At 40.2% G+C, this 22,258-nt stretch overlaps 1 protein-coding gene across 50 annotated transcripts in view; it reads right to left on the reverse strand.

The window, feature by feature from the left end:
- The window catches only part of MAP4K4 (mitogen-activated protein kinase kinase kinase kinase 4), a 189,790-nt gene that overhangs the window by 38,048 nt on the left and 129,484 nt on the right, over positions 1–22,258 (reverse strand). For all 50 annotated transcript variants that reach the window (XM_045981448.1, XM_045981424.1, XM_045981431.1 and 47 more), the window contains exons 10-13: positions 20,564–20,739; positions 18,158–18,230; positions 16,482–16,692; positions 1,255–1,416 (exon numbers count right to left, since the gene is read on the reverse strand). In XM_045981448.1, the coding sequence (XP_045837404.1) occupies positions 1,255–1,416; positions 16,482–16,692; positions 18,158–18,230; positions 20,564–20,739 (622 nt within the window). The remainder of the gene's footprint in view (positions 1–1,254; positions 1,417–16,481; positions 16,693–18,157; positions 18,231–20,563; positions 20,740–22,258) is intronic.

The raw sequence follows: 22,258 nt of genomic DNA on the forward strand, positions 1-22,258 counted from the left end.
CAAACATGCACATGTAATGCGGAATTGACACATTTCTCACAGCACTGTTAACACGGGGGATATTTTGCAAAAGAATAAGGAAAGTAGAATGAAACTCCTTTGATGCTATTTTTTTTTAAGAAGAGGTGAAGAGTATTGCTATACACAAAAGCTAATGACTGCCATTAGAACATTAAAGATTAAGTTTAACTCTCATCCCTCATCTTACCATCAAATTGCAAGAATTATCCCTAGGACATTTAAATTTTTTTTTAGGACATTTAATTTTTAAAAGCTCATTTTTATTCATCTTTGCAGTCCCCAGGTAAAAATTACAGTGTGGAAAAAACCAAAACAACAACAACAAACCCCAAAACATACCATGGTCAATGGCAAAGAATATCAATTAGGTAACAAATAGAACGTATCACTTAAATTCTTACGAAGAACTGGTAAACATGCAGAGAACCTGAAGCATATGATTAGTATCAAAGATACTGGTTGAATAATCAACTTTGGAAGTTAATACCGTTGTTGGTAAGTATTTTAACTATGAATTTCAAGTATTATTTAAATCAGTCCCCAATCATATCCTTTCTCCTTTACCCAAACCTCGTAACAAATAATGATCAATTCAAAGATGTGAAAGATGAGGAGGTTCTGAGGGGCTCACACAGATAGCAGAGACACAAAAGCATAGTCCGGTTTTATTTGCACAGGTGTTCAGGGAACAGAGATTCAAAAAGACAACTATAGCTGGCATCAATAAAATGTTCTAAGTATTACCAAAACACAAATGATCTTTCTTGGCTAAACAAAACCACAATGTTAATAGTCTTTCTAATGCTACAGAAACACACTGCATTATATGCAAAAATGTTTATTACAATACTCAGCTATTGGATACTTCAAACCTCTCTTGTGGCTGGTTTTTAATTTCACTGAAGAAAAGGGTTCAAAGCATTAAGGTTCAAAGCATTTAAGCCAAACCCAAGAAGACATACTCAAAAATCTTTTGGGTATCACACTGTTTGGAGACCACTCAACTGCTTTCAAGGTTTCTAAATGGAAAGATTTATCCATCATTTTTTAAAGATGAGACTTAATTTACTGCTGTGCTTCCACCTGTGCTTCAGCAGTCTGAAACCTCTGAAGTCCTGAATGTGTTTGTGGTGCATGCGCAGACGTCTGTGTACTTTTTGCCCCAAATCCCCCAATTATACTACACAACAAACCTCACAGATTCATGCATGTAACATTCTTTTATGAACTAACCTGTTCTCTTTCAACTCTCCTCTTTTCTTCTTCTGCCCGCCTCCTCTCTTCTTCTTCTTTCCGTCTTCTCTCCAGTTCCTCCAGACGCCTCTTCTCTTCTTGTTCCCTCCTTCGCTGCTCACGTTCTTGCTGCCTTCTAGCTTCCCGCTCTCTCCTTTGTTGCTAGGGGAGTGAAGATATGTAATCAGCAGGGATCTTCCCCCTACAGCTCACATGACAGTCTGCTGACCAGTTACAGGTAGGTGCTAACTGGCCAGTTATTTCCACACTGTCCCTTGGTCCCTATGTACTAGCATCCTCATAAATACTGGTCAAAGGTGGTTTATTTCTGTGAATCTTTACACAGTTTGGTTCCATTTTGATATCAACTATTCCCCATTCTTCACTGTATTCAAGCAACCAAGGGACAGGAAATTCTTTATTCTTGCATATCACTAACAGAATTACACAGGGCCCTAAGAAGACAAAGGAATAAAGGAAAACAGAAGTAGAGCAAAGAAAGAGGAGAAATAATTAAAAAGAAGAAAAAGAAAGGAAGCATATATCAGGAAAAAGAGAAAGGGACATCAACAAGGATAAGAAATTATTACTAAGGACTGCTATGGCATCATGCGTGTTTACTATGTGTCTTGTACTGTGCTGGGTGTCTAATATTCTTTACTCCATTTCCACTATCTAATGTAATTCTCCTAACAAACCTAGGAAGTAGATATTTCACTCCTACTTTACAAATGGGAAAAAAGGTTCAGAAGAGTTTAGTGACTTGTCCAGTGTCACCCAGCAAGCAAGGCCCTGGATGGAAGGGCCACTCTGCCTCTAACACCTATAGTACTAACCAGACACAACCATGCATCCTACCAACAGGGAGGATGGTGCTACTAATCACCAGACTCACTCCTATGGCCTTTCCTAATTCAGGCTACCCTATATAACCCCACAGAAGAGAACACTGGGACACACTGGGCACTTATCTGGCTGCTTGTCTCATCTAGCCCCAGACATCTGCCATTAAGCACTTCCACAGTATAAAGCATAAAATTAACCAATTCTTCTCACAAATATGAAAAACGTTAGCCTCTAGACTGGCCATCCAACAGAATCTCTGGGATGATGAAAATGCTCTGCCTTAGTACTATTCAATAGAGTACCCAGTGGCCACATGTTGTTACTGAGTACTTGAAATGTGACTAGTACAACTGGGGAACTTAGTTTTCAATTTTATTTCAATGAAGTTTAATTTAAGTTTAAATAGCCATATGTGGCTAGTGGCTACTGTGTTGGGCCACAAAGCTCTGAAGAATATACTGCCACCAAATTTCTTAAGACACAGGAAGCTGATATTATTACCACAAACTTTAATGTGATACTGAGATTCTTAAGAAAGAAAGTTTGGGTATAAAAGTAGGTATTTATTATAGTTTCAGTATTCTTCCTGGGTTCCCTCCCATTCCTGCCACAAACATTCATTCTGAAGGCAGACACTCAAAATGATTTCCTGAGAAATGTAGAGAAATGTCTTATGTGGGGAACCCCTGGATAGAGATTATTTGGTACCTGGCCTCTCTCAGCTGAGTACTACATCATCGTTACTCTCAATACAGTCCCGAATCAGCTTTTGGCTCACCTTACTCTTATTTCATACATTTCATTGGTTTAAATTTTTTCCTCACACTGTCTGCTTAGAATTCAATGCACAAAAATGTACCTATTTCCCATGGGTGAGGGTGGAGTCATAAAAAGAACCGAGTTCCTGTCTGTTTAGAAATTACAACTTAAATGGTCAAGGTATTTCTATTAAATTCAATCACCTACAATGCCCCATACAGTGCACTTACTTGTCTGTCATTTGCTGGCTTAATGCCTTTATACTTTTTAAAAAATCTTAAAATAAGACAAAAAGAGGACCCTATTCAAAATCAAATCTAGGGAGGACAACAGAGAGCATTGGCCTACGTGCCAAAGGACTCGGGAGCAAGGCTTTTTGTACAGAGGCCTTTCTCTACTGCAGTGGTGCAGCTTGCAATCAGAGCACCAGGCCCCAAGCACTGCCCTGCACCCCTGGGAGAGACGTCTTTCTTTTTTAAAACTAGCTACCAGAAAATAAAACAAAGAAAACCACTTGCCCCAGCCCCAGGACTTCATGAGCAACAAAACACAGAAACTTGTAAGAAATAGGAGAATCTCAACCAAGCAGTGTTCAAAGCAAATTAAGTTAGCTCTTTTATTTTATATCTTTTGCCTTTTCTATATAGGAGCAAAAAGAAGTGAGTGGTTTTTTGCCAGTAAATCACTTACAACAAATATACAGTAGCTAAGAACACAACCATTTTTCTAATGTTGGTAATAAAAATAATTATGTTTGCCCATTGGGAAATAGGTTTCTTCACTTTGAATAGAAATTATTTAATTCCTTCAGGTATTCCTGGCTTCTGAACTTTTCTGTTGAATACAAAGACATTCAAAACAAAAAGCCTCCTGATAAACCTAAAATGTTAAGAATCTCATTCAATCACTTTGAACGCTTGATATGGTATATTTTCCTTGAAGAGGTTTACGTGGAAGTTCTGTGGAAGCCTCCATCCTGAGGAGTGACCATGGTTTCTATGGTTTCTATGATTTTTATGGAGAAACTCAGCACTGCTTAGTTCTGAGAAGACTGGCAACAATCAGGTTTACAAAAGAGAAATGACTTGCTAGACTACACTGGTTTAGCAAACACCTGGCAGGCCAGGCAAGAAGGGCCCCACCTCTGGATGAAAGAAAGAACCTACAATCACAACAAAGCTGGACAGAAAACTAACTAATAGGGTATGTACACAATTTCCTTCCAAGTTGGTCAGACAAAAAAAAAAACAGGAGAATCAAGTAAAGGGAAACAAGAAGAAAGGGAAGCAGTGCCTACACCCTTAAAACCTCCCTTTTAGCTTCTGAGAATTCAGGTTTCAAGTAAATCAAATTAATACGAACAGGTCAGAAAAAGCAAAGAACTTTATACATGGAAAATGATTTTACAACTTCTAGACAACAAAGAAGCCAAAATGGGTTAGAGGGTTCCTTTGAGAAGTTGTAATCCACCATGGAATCCTAGAAAGAGAACTGAAATGATTCAAGGAAGAGGCGTTGTGGTCCTGACTCTGCTTCCCTGTTACAAGCCACGTTCTCTCCCTGAGCCTATTTTCTGACTTGTCAGGACAGAGGTGTGTAAGGTAGGGGTGGGAGGGTGAGTGTCTATATCAGCGATCATGTTGGTGTGGAGTTTGCATTTTTTTTTTTTTTTTGTAAGTTAAAAGTTGGTGTCTACTGCTGGGTATTTACCCCAAAGATACAGATGTAGTGAAAAGAAGGGGCATCTGTACCCCAATGTTTATTGCAGCAATGGCAACGGTCGCCAAACTGTGGAAAGAACCAAGATGCCCTTCAACGGATGAATGGATAAGGAAGATGTGGTACATATACACATGGAGTATTATGCCTCCATCAGAAAGGACGAATACACAACTTTTGTAGCAACATGGACGGGACTGGAAGAAATTATGCTGAGCGAAATAAGTCAAGCAGAGAGAGTCAAGTATCATATGGTCTCACTTATTTGTGGAGCATAACAAATAACATGGAGGACATGGGGAGATGGAGAGGAGAGGGAGTTGAGGGAAACTGGAAGGGGAGATGAACCATGAGAGACTATGGACTCTGAAAAACAACCAGAGGGTTTTGAAGGGGCGGGGGGGGGGGGGGAGGTTGAGGAACCAGGTGGTGGGTAATAGGGAGGGCACGTACTGCATGGAGCACTGGGTGTGATGCCAAAACAATGAACACTGTTATGCTGTAAATAAACAAATAAACGAATAAAAAACAAACAAACAAACAAAAAATTTGGTGTCTATAGCGAGAAAAGATTTTACAGAGGTCTCATAAGCAATGAACTTTAAGAGAATCATTCCTCTTCAGAAGACCTGGATTTTACCCTTCCTTGCCCACCACACCACCCTGGGGAGAGTGCCCCAACATAGCAAGATTATGAGAGAGAAGAAAAGAAGTAAAGAACTAAGATGATGGGTCTCTGTATCAGAAGTCTCTATAAGTGAGCAAGAAAATAAATGGAGGTCTAGGAAACACTGAACTTTTATTTACTCATATTTGTAGCTCACCCTTTTAAAATAGCTCTTTTTGCATGTTCTCATTGCAAGAGAATATAAATAGATGTATCTCATCTATTTATATAGTGCAAGAGTATATAAATAGATATATCTCTATCAGATTTATGCCTTTGGTTTCTTTTACTGATAGGATTGATATATGATTAAAGACCCTTCCAAGCCAATGCAATGTTCTAAGCTGCATGACCACAGAGATACAGACCCACAATAGCCTTAGAGATGTGCTTACTGCCATTTCCTTATATACCATGCAGACAAGTAAACATTCAATTTTCAGAGAGGATGTTGAAGTGAAGGTCCCCATTTAAACCCAGAGTATCATGTAACAGAAATAAAAGCCACAGGCTGCATTTGCTTTTTCCTCTTATTATTAAATTTTTTTTCTTTAATTTCAAAGCAAAGCCATCCCCATCTCTGCTGACACTTTGGCTGTTATGCGCATGGACTCCTCCAGAGAGCCAGGGGGGGAAACAACTTCAGTGGGAGTCCTGGTCTGGGAGAAACAACCAGCTGCCTGCCACTCAAGGACCACACAGCTGGCAGCCAGACACAGTCTAGCATCCAACTCAAACCAGCCTTGATATTCAAATTTCCTGTGTCTCCAGAGGAAAAAAGGGGAAGCTGCGGTAGAGAAACAGAGAGGGAGTGAACCTGGATCTGAGCTGGCTTTCCACGTGCCAGGCCTCTCACCTGGAGCCACTGCCTGCCCAATCCACTAAGCGAAAGTGTGATCTTAGGCCACCCACTCCCCAAGGACCCACTTCTCATCTCCCCTCCCCTCAGCTGTTGTCACCTCAAGTCTCGAGAAATGGCAGGGCTCCCAGCCCAGTAGGAAATCTAACTAAATACTAACAACAGGCACATTTTAAGTAATCTTACAAATAGCTTTTTCCACTTTTTTACATTTTAAAATTTTAAAAAGATTTTATTTACTTGGGGGCAGGGCAAGAGAGTGCATGGAGGGGTGAGCAGAGGGAGAGAACCTCAAGTGGGCTCCACGCTCGCTCAGGGCTCAGTTTCACAAGCCTGAGATCACAACCTGAGCCAAAATCAAGAGTCAGATGCTTAACTGACTGAGCCAGCTAGGCCTGCCTTACATTTTAAATTTTAAACTACTAAGTACTTTAAAAAGTCAAAAAGAACATAAGGCTTATATCAAAAATTAGGTTTTTCCATTTCTCCTCCCCCCCAATTCTTATTCCCAAGGTAGAACCACTTTCAATGCCTTTAGTTTTACCCATAGTATTTACAACACAATTTTTAAATTGTTTATAAGAGCTATTTAATTTTTTTTCCACTTTAGACATCATCTATTGATTTCTCCCAAAGAACATCCCTGCTCCTAATTCTCCTAAAGAATACCTTATGCTCCTAACCCAGTCCTGTACAATTTCTGTTAAATGAAAACCATATTCAGGCAAACTTGAGTTTACTGGGGAGCTATTAGTTGCCTTATTTTTGTTGCTGTTGTCTTTTTCACTGGCTTTCTATGGGTCCATCACAAAATCATCTGTAATGTTTTTCATTTTTTTTTTTAAGATTTTATTTATTTATTTGTCAGAGAGAGAGAGAGAGTGAGCACACACAAGCAGGCAGAGTGGCAGGCAGAGGTGGAGAAGCAGGCTCCCTGCTGAGCAAGGAGCCTGATGTGGGATGTGATCCCAGGACCCTGGGATCCTGACTTGAGCTAAAGGCAGCAGCTTAACCGACTGAGCCACCCAGGCATCCCTGTAAAGTCTCTTATACCACCACAGACCTCCTTCCAATACGGTCAAAATTTCTTGTCTTAGAGACTGATTCTCACAGCCTCTCTTTCCCTCTGCCAACCAACACTGCTTGCTCTTCAGGAATCCTGTACTTGTCCACTAACTGACTCCTTCTCACCTCTCTCCTGCAGGATTCCATTTCCTAGAGCCCTTGTCACCTTCTTTCTCATTTGTGGGAATATATCCTCTAGTAGCTTCTTGAGGAAGAGTAAAGACAAGGCAAAAGGCTTTTAGCGACTTTGCAGGCCAGGCCACAGGATTTTACTCTCACAACGTACATATAATTTTGGCCGAGACAAGTATTTTTCCCTCAGATTTCCACAAGTACAGCTATGTCATTTTCTAGTTTCTAATGGTGTTCTGGAGAATCTCGGACCATTCAGATGACTGATACTTAGTATAAGACCCATGCACACCCCTCTATATCTGCTCCCCACCACCGTGGCTTTCAGCATCCTCTTTTCATCCCAGACATTTTTAATGTCAAGACGATGTATGTGTGTTTCTATGGGTCTTTTTTTGTTCATTGTGCTGAGTACTCAGTCCAGAATTTGTATTTCTTAGTTCTAGAAACTTTCCTTGAATTACTTTTGTGGTTCTCCCTATAGTAATTATTTCCTGGACCACCTAATTAAATGAAGTTAAAGCCCCTGGCTTGATTGTTTCCCTTCTGTTCCCCATAAACTTAACCCCCTCCCCCAACACACACAAACACATACACCCCCATACCTTTGGGAGTTTTAATTTATAAAAAAAAGTCTCAAAATTTCTTATTTTCTAAACATTCTTATGAATATTATATGTTCTTCTCATTCTAAGGATATTAAGATTCTGTACATGTGCGTAAGTGTGAAATATTTAGTCTGTTCTCTACACTGTCTACGTCCTTCAAGGTCCTTCTTCCATTTGTCCTGGAATCTTTCATGTTAAATATTTTTCTCAGTGCCCACAATCTTGATTGCCCACTCACATGTAAGACAGTAAAAAGCCATCTATAAGGGCTGTGGAGAACACTTGGTAACTATTAAGCTTTAATGCAAGGTGATGTGAGATAGTACGGTCATTTCATTGGGACCTATGTCCCTTGGGCTAGGCATCTCTACAATCTTCTAAGCATCCTCCCAATCTCCTGCCTCAGTTGAGTAGGAGGTGCAAAAGAGAAGGTGGCATCTGTGATAAGGTGGTTGCCAGCACTATGGGAGCTAAGGTGAGAGTGCTTGCAGTACCCCTCTCTCCACAAACTCAGTTGTGCCGGAGTTCTCTAATGTTCTGAGGCTCTGAGTTCACTTTTTCTAGGAAGTCTGTATCTGCTCCAGCTGAGGAGAAGGAACGCCGCAGCCTGGCTGCCTGGGGTGGGAGAATCTAACTGTCCATATGTACATGTTTTCAGCCTCACCTGTTGCCTGTCATTTTTGACTCTCTTCCAGAATTTGCAGTACTAGCCTTCTTACAGTTTTCACTCTTCCATGCACTATCTAATTTCCACAATTTGGTTTCCTTTCTTGTTCTCCTTGTCCTTGTTGTTTATACCATTTTTGTTTGTTCAGTCACTGTACCAGGATTTCTCAATGGAAGTGAGATAAGCATCATGTTGTTTTTGTTCAAATGTTTTCCAAAGTCAATATAACTGTTATTATGTAATTATTCAATGTAATTATCACAATTAAAAATTATTAGAAGTTTAATTCAAAATGCACACCATAAAATAACAGTAAGCAAACATCTTACAAACAAGAACAGGCTACAGCTGATGCTCTCAATTGTCAAATGAAAACCTCCAAATGGCTTTTTCTTCTGTTTCCTACGAAAGTACCATACTCTTGGTTACTAGGTCAACACACAAAAAAACCCCATAAACTCCTTGAGAACAGGAATCATGTTTTGCTCATCTTTTTCACTCTGTCATAGATATCATAATAAATACTTTTTGGAGCTGAATCTAACCCTCACATGGAACATATGGCAACCAAGACAAAAACCACTGTCTTGGATGCCATTTAGCATTTAGAGTAATAAAAAACTAAAGAATCCATTCATATCTCTATGTCCTAATAAGATCCAATCAAATCATAAAGCCATCTTTTAAAAAAATTTTTTTTATAAACATATAATGTATTTTTAGCCCCAGGGGTGCAGGTCTGTGAATCGTCAGGTTTACACACTTCATAGCACTCACCAGAGCAAACACCCAATATCCATAACCCTCCCCCCCTCCCTCCCCCCCTTCTCCCAGCAACCCTCAGTTTGTTCTGCAAGATTTACAGTCTCTTATGGTTTGTCTCCCTCCCGATCCCATCTTGTTGCATTTATTCTTTTCCTACCCCCAAACCCCCCACGTTGCATCTCCACTTCCTCATATCAGGGAGATCATATGATAGTTGTCTCTCTCCGATTAACTTATTTCACTAAGCATTATACCCTCTAGTTCCATCCACGTTGTCCCAAATGATAAAGCCATCTTTTTGAGATCACTTGTTAAGCACATAAAGACTTAAACAATAATGATTACATTTGGATAGTGCCTCATACTTTATACAACTATCCTTTATGCCTCAGGACATTCTATAACGTCCTTTAAAAAACTTTAAGGTGTCTCTGGAACTCAAATTAGAGATCTCAAGCCCAGAAGTCCATTTAAGAATGGGCATAAATTTTAAGAATAAGTCCCTTCTTTCCAGAGATGCATCTAGGACTACAAATGATCCAATCATCCATTTGAGAAATATTAAGCACCATGATCCGAATACAAGATAAACTAGACACAGTCCCTCTCTTTCAAGTCTCATAGTAACATAAGCCATACGCTTTTAAAAAATCCACAAGACAATGTGGAAAGTGCTAAGTTTCCTACAAATATCCTACTAAGCAAGTTCTGGTTTGTAAGACTGAGGCTAAAGTTAAAAAAAAAAAAAAAGCAATTACTGACTCCTCTTCCACTTTATGTTTAACATTTGAAACTGTAAACTGGACCAAGAGCAAGGTTCTAAACTATCAACCATAAAATCACCTCACTCAGAACAGGCTCTCAATTTAAGGGAGGAGGGATAACTAAAACTAGAAGATAGCCCTTAGTAAATATATCTGACTAGACAGCTCATGTGAAAAGCTGGCCTCTTATCATAGAACCTCAAAAGGTAGCCAAAAACAAAACACATGGGGCGCCTGAGTGGCTCACTGGGTTAAGCCGCTGCCTTCGGCTCAGGTCATGATCTCAGGGTCCTGGGATCAAGCCCCGCATCGGGCTCTCTGCTCAGCAGGGAGCCTGCTTCCCTCTCTCTCTCTCTCTCTCTCTGCCTGCTTCTCTATCTACTTGTGATCTCTGTCAAATAAATAAATAAAATATTAAAACAAAAAAAACAAAAAACACATATGCCAACAACCATCAACCAAGTACCATGAATTCATACTGGATTAATCTTATGCCTGTGATTTCAAATAACAAAACCTATGAGACTCCTAACAGACATGCCTTTTCAGGCGTTCCCCACTAGGAATGATTAACATGATTTAATCCTGTGAAGCATTTGCAAACTGATGTCATCATTATTTTCTTAAATCACGCTTTGAAAACAAAATCAAACAAACTGAAAAACTCCACGATGCGATAAAGTGATTTCCAAATCTCTAAAATTACAGAGCTTTCCTATTCCTCAGAATTTCCCCAAGCATGCCTAAGTATGTACTTTTCCAGCTATGCTTTAATTAGGTTCCCTTTCTAGTCTGGTATTTAAAAGTAATATTTTCATCTCACATTCTAAAAACTTTTTCTAAACTTTTCACACTGATAACAATGAGGTCCATTTAAATACACTCCACTGGAATTACTGGCCTTATTAGAAACTGACTTTAATAAACCAGTCTGTTCTTCACATTCGGCTACCTCCAAGCACTTCTGAGGTCATGTTACTTACTGCACAGATATACCACCAATCGTTGAGGTTTATTTGTACAAGTTCTGATGAAGCCTTAGTAGAAAAACTATTTGCTTCTCCCCAAAGACAATTCTTTCCCACCTTCAGGCAACAAAGTAACACTTGCTGAATTAAGCTAACTCTTATAAAATTTTACTGTAAATATAACCCAACACTAGACTAGGATGTCAAAAGAACACTGGAGAACTTATATGGAGTTCTGAAAGACAAGACAACTACCCTCCGCGAAAAAAATCTGGAGCTGCCAACTTGATAGAAAGCAAGGTCTGGGCTGTAGGGGCACTATGCATGTATCACAGGTGGATGCGTGTATCACAGGTGGAACTGTAAAAAAAAAAATACGTATTCTTGATTTGAGATAGTCATGATCTGCCACACAAAGGCCTTTGTGTAGGCAAAGAGGGGTGAGGAAATGGTTCCTCTTTCTTTGCGATACATGGAGACCCAGTTGGGGTAAAGGGGTCCACCATGTCTTCCTTCCAAGATCTCAGAGCCAACAAATACATGGAGCAGTTTACTAATTTTTTTCTTAGAAACTTTTCCTGGTGTTACAGTTTAACTTCAGTACAGATCTCACTTCACACAGAAAATTTATTTTTCTCTTGCTTTCCTTTGTTTTTAATTTCTTCCACTTCCACCCACTCTCTAAAATTTTAGTCACTTTGGAATTTGTAGAAATGCTGGAAGTGATTACAACCAAGTGTCCTCTTGCTGGAATAAAAAGCAAAGAAACTGCTGGGGCTGCCACTAATATTGACTCCCAACTTGAAGCAACCAAAATCACAAAATGACAACTGCAACTCCAAGGCTAAAACAGTCTACAGAGCACAGGTACCATGGTCATCTTCCCAAAAGGTAAGACTGGGTAGAGATAGGGAATTGGGTTTCGTTACTTTCTTTCTTCCTCCTTTTTTTTTTTAAAGGAAAGGATAAATTTTAACCTTCTGACTTTTTTTTTTTAAGGTTTTATTTATTTATTTGACAGACAGAGATCACAAGTAGACAGAGAGGCAGGCAGAGAGAGAGGAGGAAGCAGGTTCCCCGCTGAGCAGAGAGCCCGATGCAGGGCTTGATCCCAGGACCCTGAGATCATGACCTGAGCCGAAGGCAGAGGCTTAACCCACTGAGCCACGCAGGCACCCCAATAAATTTTAACCTGAAATGAAAAGTTTGATTTGACTCCTATATATACTAAAAATATCATTTATATACAGTTAAAATACCCCAACCATAGGGTGCTGGTGTTATCATGGCACCAAGGGCTTGCTCAAAACAAATCTTCCCTTAGAAATTATCCTTTTTAAAGTTTACTAAAGTAGCAAACCAAAGCACAGACAAACATATCTTGCTTTTACTAATAATTTGGTAAGTTTCCATGAGGTCAAAATGAAGAAATATAAACTAGACAGGAAACTTATTTAAATATGTAAGAGGTTCAAAAACACATCCAAACTATACCAACTAATAACGTGGTAATCTTAACTTAGACGACTGATCTGCTCTTCATATATGTATTAAAAAGACACAAGGAATGAGAAAACATGCTAATCAAGTATGTGGATATAGATCATGGAAGCAGGGAGAAACAGTTAATAGATATCAAGACTCAATGCAACAAGAGCACAAACCATTAGGATAAGATGATATTACAATTAAATATCCTTCATTGTGCTTCCCTGCAAAGGGAAAGAATGGAATGGGAGGAAAAGCTGGCCTGAGAACAATTTTTATAGGAGGAAAAAAAAAAAAAGAGCTAGTGACAACATTCAAATTATTTTTTTTAAGTTTGTTTTTTTTTTAATTTATTTAACAGAGAGAGAGATCACAAGTAGGCACAGAGGCAGGCAGAGAGAGAGGGAGAAGCAGGTTCCCTGCTGAGCAGAGAGCCCGATGTGGGGCTCGATCCCAGGACCCTGAGATCATGACCTGAGCGGAAGGCAGAGGCTTAACCCACTGAGCCACTCTAAGGCGCCCCTTAGAGGCAACAGAGGTGTGATGATGCATCTAAATATGAAAGGTAATAGAGTCATGTTAACATTTTTGATGCAGGGGGTCATTACCACATGGGCTTCTGAATCTAGATGCAATATTTCAGGTAAGTGGAGAGCACCCTGAGCAGGTCCTGATGAGAAAGACTGGGGAGCAGACGCAACCACGTGAGGAGCGGTGAGGTCCAGGAAAGGACTAGACCGAAGCTGCCAGTGTGAACGCTGCCTGAGCTCCACATTCTCCCCCTTTCAGCCCAGGACCATCAGAAAACAAAAAAGGAAAATGGAAAATACAAACAGAAACCCCATTTCCAGCAAGACTGAGAGACAGCATGGAAAATATTTGCAAGGACTTCTAAGACCTCCAGTTCACACAGGAGCCAAGGAGGGGGAAGTAGAGGAGGATAAAGGTGAAGGATCCTAGCAGCAGCACATCTCAATGAACAAAAGAAGAGCGGAGTATACACACCTACTGATTTCTTAAAGATGAAGGTCCTATGAAGGGCCAAGCACTCATCTGCAAAGAGGGCTGATGAGCCGGATTTTGTGGCAGTTGCAAAGAAAGGAAAATCTGTACTCAGTTTCCCTACAACCTCGACTTTGGGGCCATTTCTTTTTGTCAATCACTAACAAATATTTGTTATCTTTCATGGGGGGGGGTCAATTGTTTGATTGTTTGTTTTAAGTAGAGTCTAAGCTGGCGTGGAGCCCAAGGCAGGGCTTTATTTACCTCATAGACCCCGAGAGATCAAGACCTGAGCTGAAATCAACAGTTGGACACTTACTATTAAGTGTCAATTTTTTAAAATATTTTATTTGACAGAGAGAAATCAAAACTAGGCAGAGAGACAGGCAGAGAGAGTGGAGGAAGCAGGCTCCCCGCAGAGCAGAGAGCCCGATGCAGGGCTCGATCCCAGGACCCTGGGATTGTGACCCAAGCTGAAGGCAGAGGCTTAAACCCACTGAGCCACCCAGGTGCCCCTATTAAGTGTCAATTTAATGTTACCATGCTACCCAGGCACCCCTCTCCTTTCTGTCTTAATTGTCATTTATCTTATGACTGAGGCTGCCCATCTCTATTTCATTAACAACAAAAGGAATCCCTATTCCCCAAACAGTTCTGACTGAAGCTTTAATATCAATAAAGAACTAAAAACCATTTATGGTTTAAATATTCGCAAATTACCTTCTGAGACCTAGAATGTAGATAACACTTAATTATCCTAGGCTAGTAAAAAGGAGCTAGATTACCAAGAATACAAATTAGTGGATTCTATTCATGCAAATGTTCCCTGTTTGATACCCAGCTCCATCTTTCCTGATTAAGAGGTGCCAAGAGGTGACTCTGATTTTGAACTCTTACTGAGAAGCTGAAATTAAAGAGCTAATTGAAGCAAGTAAAGTGTAAAGTTCTCATTTAGCCCACATCCCTAAACCTCTAGTCTTTGTTTTAACTAATAAAACAACATGGCTGTTAAATTTCAGTCTCTCTCCTCTAGCCAGTGCCGGCCTTCACTTTGCAATCCTCCTCCCTACAGACGCTGGATAATGGACACTTGTCCCACTACCACTTGGGCTGAAAGCAATTTCCATGGCAAGTGTTACAAATGAGCTCGAACTGATGTTATAAACCACCAAACTACCCTATATTGTGTCTTTAGGGAAAGTACAGTCCAGGGTTTAAATGGACAGTAGAAAATATTGCATAAAGAACTAGAAATAGCCAGAGCCTCAACACTCAAGCATTCTCACATACGAATGGTCACCATGCAACTTCAACAAACCCTGGACCACTGTGGGTTTTTGTTATGTTCAAAGAGCACTGAGAAGAGTCTTAAAAATACTACAAAAGAGTCTGCAAATAAACTGCAAAAAGAGTTAAACAGCACTGTTTTCCCTCCTACAGAGGAAGGTTATGTCCTATGTTTTCTTCCATAAGCCCGGGCTAAATATTTCTAGTCTCCTTAGTTATTAGAAGGGCACTGGTTTTCTAAACTAGGAACAAAGTATAAAGTTTTCAGATTCAGACTACAAAACATACAAAACAAAGATTCCCCCTAATCATGAAATACTCCTAAATAACTTGGGTAATATCCCATGTGTTGTTATTTACATTAAACTCCACTGTTAAGTATCAATACAGGGCTTCCTTCTTGTTTTATGTTCTTTTTCTGCTGTAAGAAATATGAATCAAGGTGAATTAATTAAGCAGAAACAGAAACTACTATGAATGAGAAATCTGAAGTTGTACTATTATGAATGAGAAAACTGGAGTTGTGAAATATATAGTAATAGGAAAAAAACCAAAAGGTTTTGTGTGTGTGTGTGTGCCCCAAGTGAAATAGAAAGAAATGATGCTTCTATGAAGTACAAATGCAAAAGCTCTGGGTAACCATAGTACCAATGTTAGTAGTATTACTGAATTAAATGAGCAGGTAGTACAAAATATAGTTCCTCACTGCAGAATATAACTAATTCCACTACATTAACAACTAGATTACAGAACAGCAGGTGAATTATACCCAATGTAATTATTTTCTCATCCTTTACTCTTTTTCTTAAAGATTCTAAGTCATCTCTACACCCACTATGGAGCTGGAACTCACAACCTGAGATTAAGAGTTGCAAGCTCCACTGACTGAGCCAGCCAGTCATCCCTTACTCTTTTTTTTTTTTTAAGATTTTATTTATTTATTTGACAGACAGATCACAAGTAGGCAGAGAGGCAGGCAGAGAGAGAGAGGGGGAAGCTGGCTCCCTGCCGAGCAGAGAGCCCGATGTGGGGCTCGATCCCAGAACCCTGGGATCATGATCTGAGCCGAAGGCAGAGTCTTTAACCCACTGAGACACCCAGGTGCCCCCATCCCTTACTCTTAAATGTACCTACAGTTGAGGCATTTATTTAAAACAAAACAAAACAAAATTAAAGCTAAGGCATTCATAGAAAAAAATTTTTCCTGTGAAAAATTCTGAAGTTTCAGAAAAATATGTACATGTGAACTTGGACCCAGAGGCCAGGGGAAGAAAAGAAATCAGGTCAAGCCTGAGCTTGCCAACTTAAACCACAAACAGAAACAGCCTTTGCAGAACTGGTATGATGCTATCTCTGGGCCCCTGCTGTTCTGCATCTAAGCAAAATATGATGATGAGTAACTGTGGGGCAGGTCCTTGAGTTTTTACTAGCAAGGAAAACATTTCGAAGACCATAAGGAATGTGAGGACTTGCCGGTCCAAAAGCGTAAGCTTTCCCTCCGAAATCACCTGAGCAGGTAAGCCAGGGGAAAGGTATTATATCAGCCGGCCACAGAAAACATTCCTTTGAGTGTCTGGCTACCAATGTAAGTAAAGAAAAAGAAAACCAACTAGACATTTCCCTTTTCTTACCTCTTCTAGCCGACGCCTCTGTTCTTTCTGTTGCTCAATCCGTTTCTGCCTCTCTGCCAGCAGCTGCCTTTTATATTCTTCTTGCTCCCGGAGCTGTTGCTCCTGCAGTAACTGCTGTCTCCGCAGAGCCTCAGAACGTTCCTTGTTCTCCTGCTGCAGTCTCAAGAAATCCCGCCGAAGCGTTGACTCACCAGGCACGTTGACGATGGAGCTAGAGGAGGAGGAAGAGCTTTCAGGTGCGCACAGATCACTCTGCCCTCCAAGTGAGACTGGAGCCTCAGTGTCCTATTCTAGTCATCCTCCTAATGAGTTCCTCCCACTCTGAGGCTCAACTAATAAATCCATGGGAATAACTGTATCTACAGTTCAATAGTATTACATCTTTTATCCATTTCACATATATCTTCAAACTCCATCCTGGATACTTGAAAGACATCTCTACTTAGGATTCTCACATCAACTGAAACTCTGTAAAAGGAAAAGTTGGAAATCCCCTTCTTCAACTTCATGAGTAGACGTGGAACCATCTTCCTCTCTGACCACCTTACTTCCCACCAAGTCTTACCACATATGCCTTCCCACTGCCTGCTTCCCAAATAAGCGGCTGAACCCAAGTGGGTTCCAAGAATGAGCCATTGCACAGATAAACAGCATCATCACTAGCTGATCTCATCGCTGAGAGCCACTGCTCCACTGTCACTACCCAGAATAACATGGCAAATCAAGCTCCTTCAACAGCCTCTTTCCTTGTATCATGCTCCCACCCAAAACAATTACATTGCTCAAGAAATCAGTTCAAATTACTCCAAAATATTTAGTCTCAAATGGATTCAAATATTCTACTATATAAGCAGAAAAACATATAGGGTTTTAACAATACATTTTCTTATCTCTTCATATGCTCTCTCCAAACTCCCACGGCCTATACATAGGTCTCCACAGGTCTTTCAACATACCCTTCCAGGCTCCTTTTGTTCAATGAATCAAGTTACCTGTAGTTGAAAGCATGAGGACTGCCAGGCAAGACCATTACTAAAATTTTAAAACTTCCCTGGATAATTAGTTACTGTAAGATTCATTCTACCAAACCTTCAACCTTCTGCTTCACTGTACTTTGGGGGAAGCCACAGATATCCAAACCACAGACTATAAGATTAATCAGGACAGAATATACATAAGCAGAAGAAATGAACTGCTGATAACCACACTTGTGGGAAGAACAAAACCAAACCAAACAACATTTTGGGAAAGCCTGCCATGTTTTTCAACAGACGCCCGACTGCCCAGGCAGGACAAGCCTTTGGAGCAGGACTGTTTATACACTGCACAGCATGTACCATCCATGCGTCCCGGAGCAGCAGTGCCTGCGGCAGGCCCCTCTTTCCCAGAACCAAACAGCCCTATGCACTGCCACGTGACAGGGGAGGGGAAACAATGCAATCTCAGGAAAGCACCACTGGATAAGAGGATCCAGAGGGGGAGAATGTTTAATAGGTATCTTTCAAAGGATGAAAAAGAATGAAGATGTTAAGGCACTTTTAAGGTACTTGAAGATTTCTTGAAATCCTGGTGTCAACATAAAACAATTGTTCATAAAGCAGGAAGTTGAATGTTGAGTTCATTTAAAATGATAAAGTGAGTTCAATTAAAATGATAAAGTGAGGCTTTATCATTACCTTGGCTCTCCTTCCTGTTCAGGCACTTCCTCCTCTTCTTCCTCGCTCCCACTATACTCATACTCGGTTTCATCTACAAAGAAAAGGGCAAGATAAATGGGACAGTTCACAAATCATGAGACATGCATGTATAGGCAAGCATCTCCAAGAGTGTAACAGCAGAAAACAAACAATATGTCCTTTATGAAAATAATGTGTACAGAGAACTTGGAGGTAGGAGGAGCGTGACATCCAATTCCCACATTCAGTAAATGGCGGCATTCCCTGGGCTATCCTTACTTTGCATGGAGGAGCAGATTCCACAGCATTCAAGACCACTCCTTATGGGATGCACTGGGGAGGGGGTACAGGGCAGTGAAAAGGGCTCTCAAGCTCTGGACACATTAGAAAAGCGGCCCCAAAGCATCAGCAAATTCAGAAAGGACCCTTGATGCCAAAATCCGAAAGAAAGAGACTTAACGGCCCAAACTAAGGCAACTAGGAGACATCATTTGGTTATTGTGGGCACTTAGGGAGCTAACAAAGCAGGGAGAAAGTTCTGCAGGACTGACCACGGGTGAAGCACAGGAGACACTCAAAGCATAAAGACACAAAATCAAATGTTTCCACAAGTTACAAAGATGAAGCCAGGAAAAACATATGCAGAAACAATACAGCAAAAGCAGGAAAGAAAAGTTGCTCTCCTTTCACCAGATTAAGTCCAAGTTCCAACATGAGTAACCTGTTTTCACTTCAACAGGTTTTATGCCATTTTCCCCAAAGTAACAGTCCATTTTATTAGACCCTGTACCTAGTGTCAGTATCTAACTTTGAGGGAGCATTGCACTCCAGAGAGCAATCAAAACTAGAAAGGCTGAAGAGATCTACAAGATAAATCAATTCACAAAACATATTTCCAACTTTTTTCAGAGATACGAAGTTGAGAGTCAGTGTTCTGGTAAGAAAAACAAGTCTGAGAACTAAAAATGGGGTTCAGTCTATATCATATATAATTGTAGATTAATATACCACCAACTTTAGCAGTCACTATCTATGACAATCAAAACTATGTAATTTTAAAGAAGATTAAAATAGGCTAGCTTCCAAAGGAAATTCCAACCTAAATAATCTTTGGACTCCTTCAAATAGTACTCTGTTACGTTTAAAATTTTGTACTATAAAGTATTCCTTTTGGACACAAGGATGAGGATATTTGAAAGGTAAATGAAAGCCAACGGGGAAAAAGGCTTGAAAACTAAAAAATGAAGATAAAGTGTTCCACTGTTCCCACCTGCAAATGTGCACGAGTCTCCAGGCTGAGCACCTGGTAAACACCTGGCACACAGCAAATGTTCCCGGACTCTGAGCTATCATTAAGAAAATACATGCTGGGAAAATTATCCAATGTAAAAATAACTTTTCCCTAAGAAAAAGCTTTACTTTCAAACTTTAGTTCACTTGTTGTAACTACATAGCTTAACATACAAAGCTTAATTACTTTTATAACTGAATATATCAGAGGGCCAGAAAGTTGTGAGCATCACTGATGATTCAGCTCTGAAAACTGAAATGAACACGTAAAAAGCTCAGTATGGTCCTCCAAAGAGGGCCGTGAACAACTCTTTTATCACCTCGAACATGCACTTTATTTAGTTTCTTCTTTGATCTTGAAGTCTGAATATCAAGAAATACTCATAATCAAGATGCCAGGTATTTAAATGTTGTTCTAGAAAGTTATGGTAAGAATTTACAAAACACAAAGATCACCACGACTCGAGGCAATAGGGAGGACTGGAAAGACGGGGATGAAGCATGACCGTACCTTGCTGGACAGAGGGGAACACAGGGCACTCCAGGCAGGTGAACACAGAACATGTAAAGATACAAAACCAAGATACTGGGAACAGAAAGGGACGTTAAATAATTGACATAAGGGCGTGTCTGTGTTATGAGGTAATGAGAAAAAAGTAGTCGGGCTGGACCATGCCATCTGCAGAGTTAAGCAGTAAGAAACCCACGGGGTTCTTGAGCAGGAGAGAAATGAGTGAGCACACCGATGTGGACATTCACAGCTGATGCTCAATAACCCTTGAGTGATGCACTCAGAACACAAACACCCTTAAGGAAGTAAAAAGAGCAGCATGAAGACATGCTCCTGAGGAGGAATGAGAGAAACACCCTCCCATGCTGACCAGCCACAGCACTGTCTGTCTGGTGTCTGCCTGGCGACACACCATGCAGTTCTGGTCAGCTCGACCTGAGCCAGGCTGGACCCGAGGCTCATGACTGACCTGCAGAGCAGACACAAGCTACTCCAGCACTGGCAAAGGGAGCACACACTCCTTGGTGGAAAGGGATAAACCTATTCTAGTGGCAAAAATCTAAAATACTCTTTTTTCAAGATGAAAACAAAAAACAGGTCAATACCTTTCTCTCCTCTCTTCTTTCTGGTCCGGTCTATATGGTCCTTAAGCTGGATTCTAACTTGCCTTTCGTTTGGCTGATCCCTTATAAAAGGATGTTTCAAAAGCTGCTCTGTGGAGGGTCGCTGCATGTAATTCTTCACCAGGCACCCTTCTATAAAACTAAAAAATTTCTTTGACCTGTAAGAGGAAGTAAAAAAGACCATCAAATTTCCACTGCAAAGAGCAAGACTCCATAATATGAGTGAATAATTAGTCTGAAAACATGTAAGAGATTCAGAATTCACTGTGGACATTCTCCAAATACACAGGGAAGTATTAGGAACTCAGGACCATGGTGGATAAGAAGCATCACTTAAGCATGGTTGAAAAGTTATGCCACATCACGACAACAAATCACCAACAGAGAGCTTTGAAGGAAGTCAGATTTAAACCAACTGGGTTTAAATGTAAGGTTGCTTATTAATCACTGAATTATTCACTTATTGTTGCTTATTAATCACTGAGAAGGCAAAGGGGTAAAGGGTCACTTTTGTGAAAATGAAGGCAGCAGAGACAACAGATGCCCGGAACCTAAAAGACAAGGACGGACACAGAGATAAGGAGTTAGGTAAGTGACCAAAGGCTGGGGCTCTTGAACCTGTCAATATGACATTTCAAACAGTTTCCAACTGATTTATCTATCAATTCTCTATGCTTAATGTACAGATGTAGAAATACATAATAGTTCTTAAGAGAGTAAGGACTTTGTCATCTACATTCACCCTACCAGCTACTTCTACTTTTGACTGTTTCTCCATGCCTGCTTCATGATAACCCCCATCCCTAGCCTTGGCTGAGACACTCACCCATCCTATCTTCTGAGACTCGGGTAAGGCGTCATCTCTTTGCATGGGGCTTTCTTGGCACCACTCCACCCCTATGCCCCCCAAAATTAGGAATCTTTCCCCTAGGGTGTCTGCATTTAATAGACTGCACACATCATGTTTATCCTTCTGTCTCCTCTGCTGAGGTACAGGTCAGGAACTGGTTCCGATTTTTCGATTTGTCAGCAATGCCCAACACTGAGCATGGACAGACCACAAGAGGTATGCAATAAATTTTTGTTGAATGAATGAGTTGTTCAGTCTTTTAAAAATGTGATTTAGAAAATCAGTTCTTTCCAATTATTTCACTGCTTTTAAGAATCACTTCTGTCTTGTATTTCCATTCAAACTTACCATTTTTTTTCAATTCAACAAATATTTATATATCAACAATTTACATTTGTTTATGCTAGGCTTTATAAGAAATACACATAGGAAGTAAAATGGAGGAAATATATGTACACCTAACAGCAGATGTGTAATAAAACTTCCAGAGGAAGAAAGAAAAGAACTACTGCTCAGGAGGTTAGACATCAAGAAAAAGTAGGATAGCTGATATTCTAGAGATGGGAGAGAGAAGCCATCATTCCAAAACAAAAGGAAAAAAATAACAAAGGTAGAAAAGTACAAGAAAGTAATGAATCGTTTTCTGATACTAGTATGAAAAGTGGAAGAGAACAGAAAAATAGGTCAGGGTCATCTCCAAGAAGGGCCCTCAGAGTCACTCAAAGTTGTGACTTTATCCTGTGGTTACTGAGAATGTTGTAGTGGACCTGTTTTAACAGAGATTCCTCAATTTCATTGCTCACAAAGACCACTTGAGGAGTTTATCA

This window comes from Meles meles, chromosome 16 (genome assembly GCF_922984935.1).
Source record: "Meles meles chromosome 16, mMelMel3.1 paternal haplotype, whole genome shotgun sequence".
NCBI classification, from domain to species: domain Eukaryota; kingdom Metazoa; phylum Chordata; class Mammalia; order Carnivora; family Mustelidae; genus Meles; species Meles meles.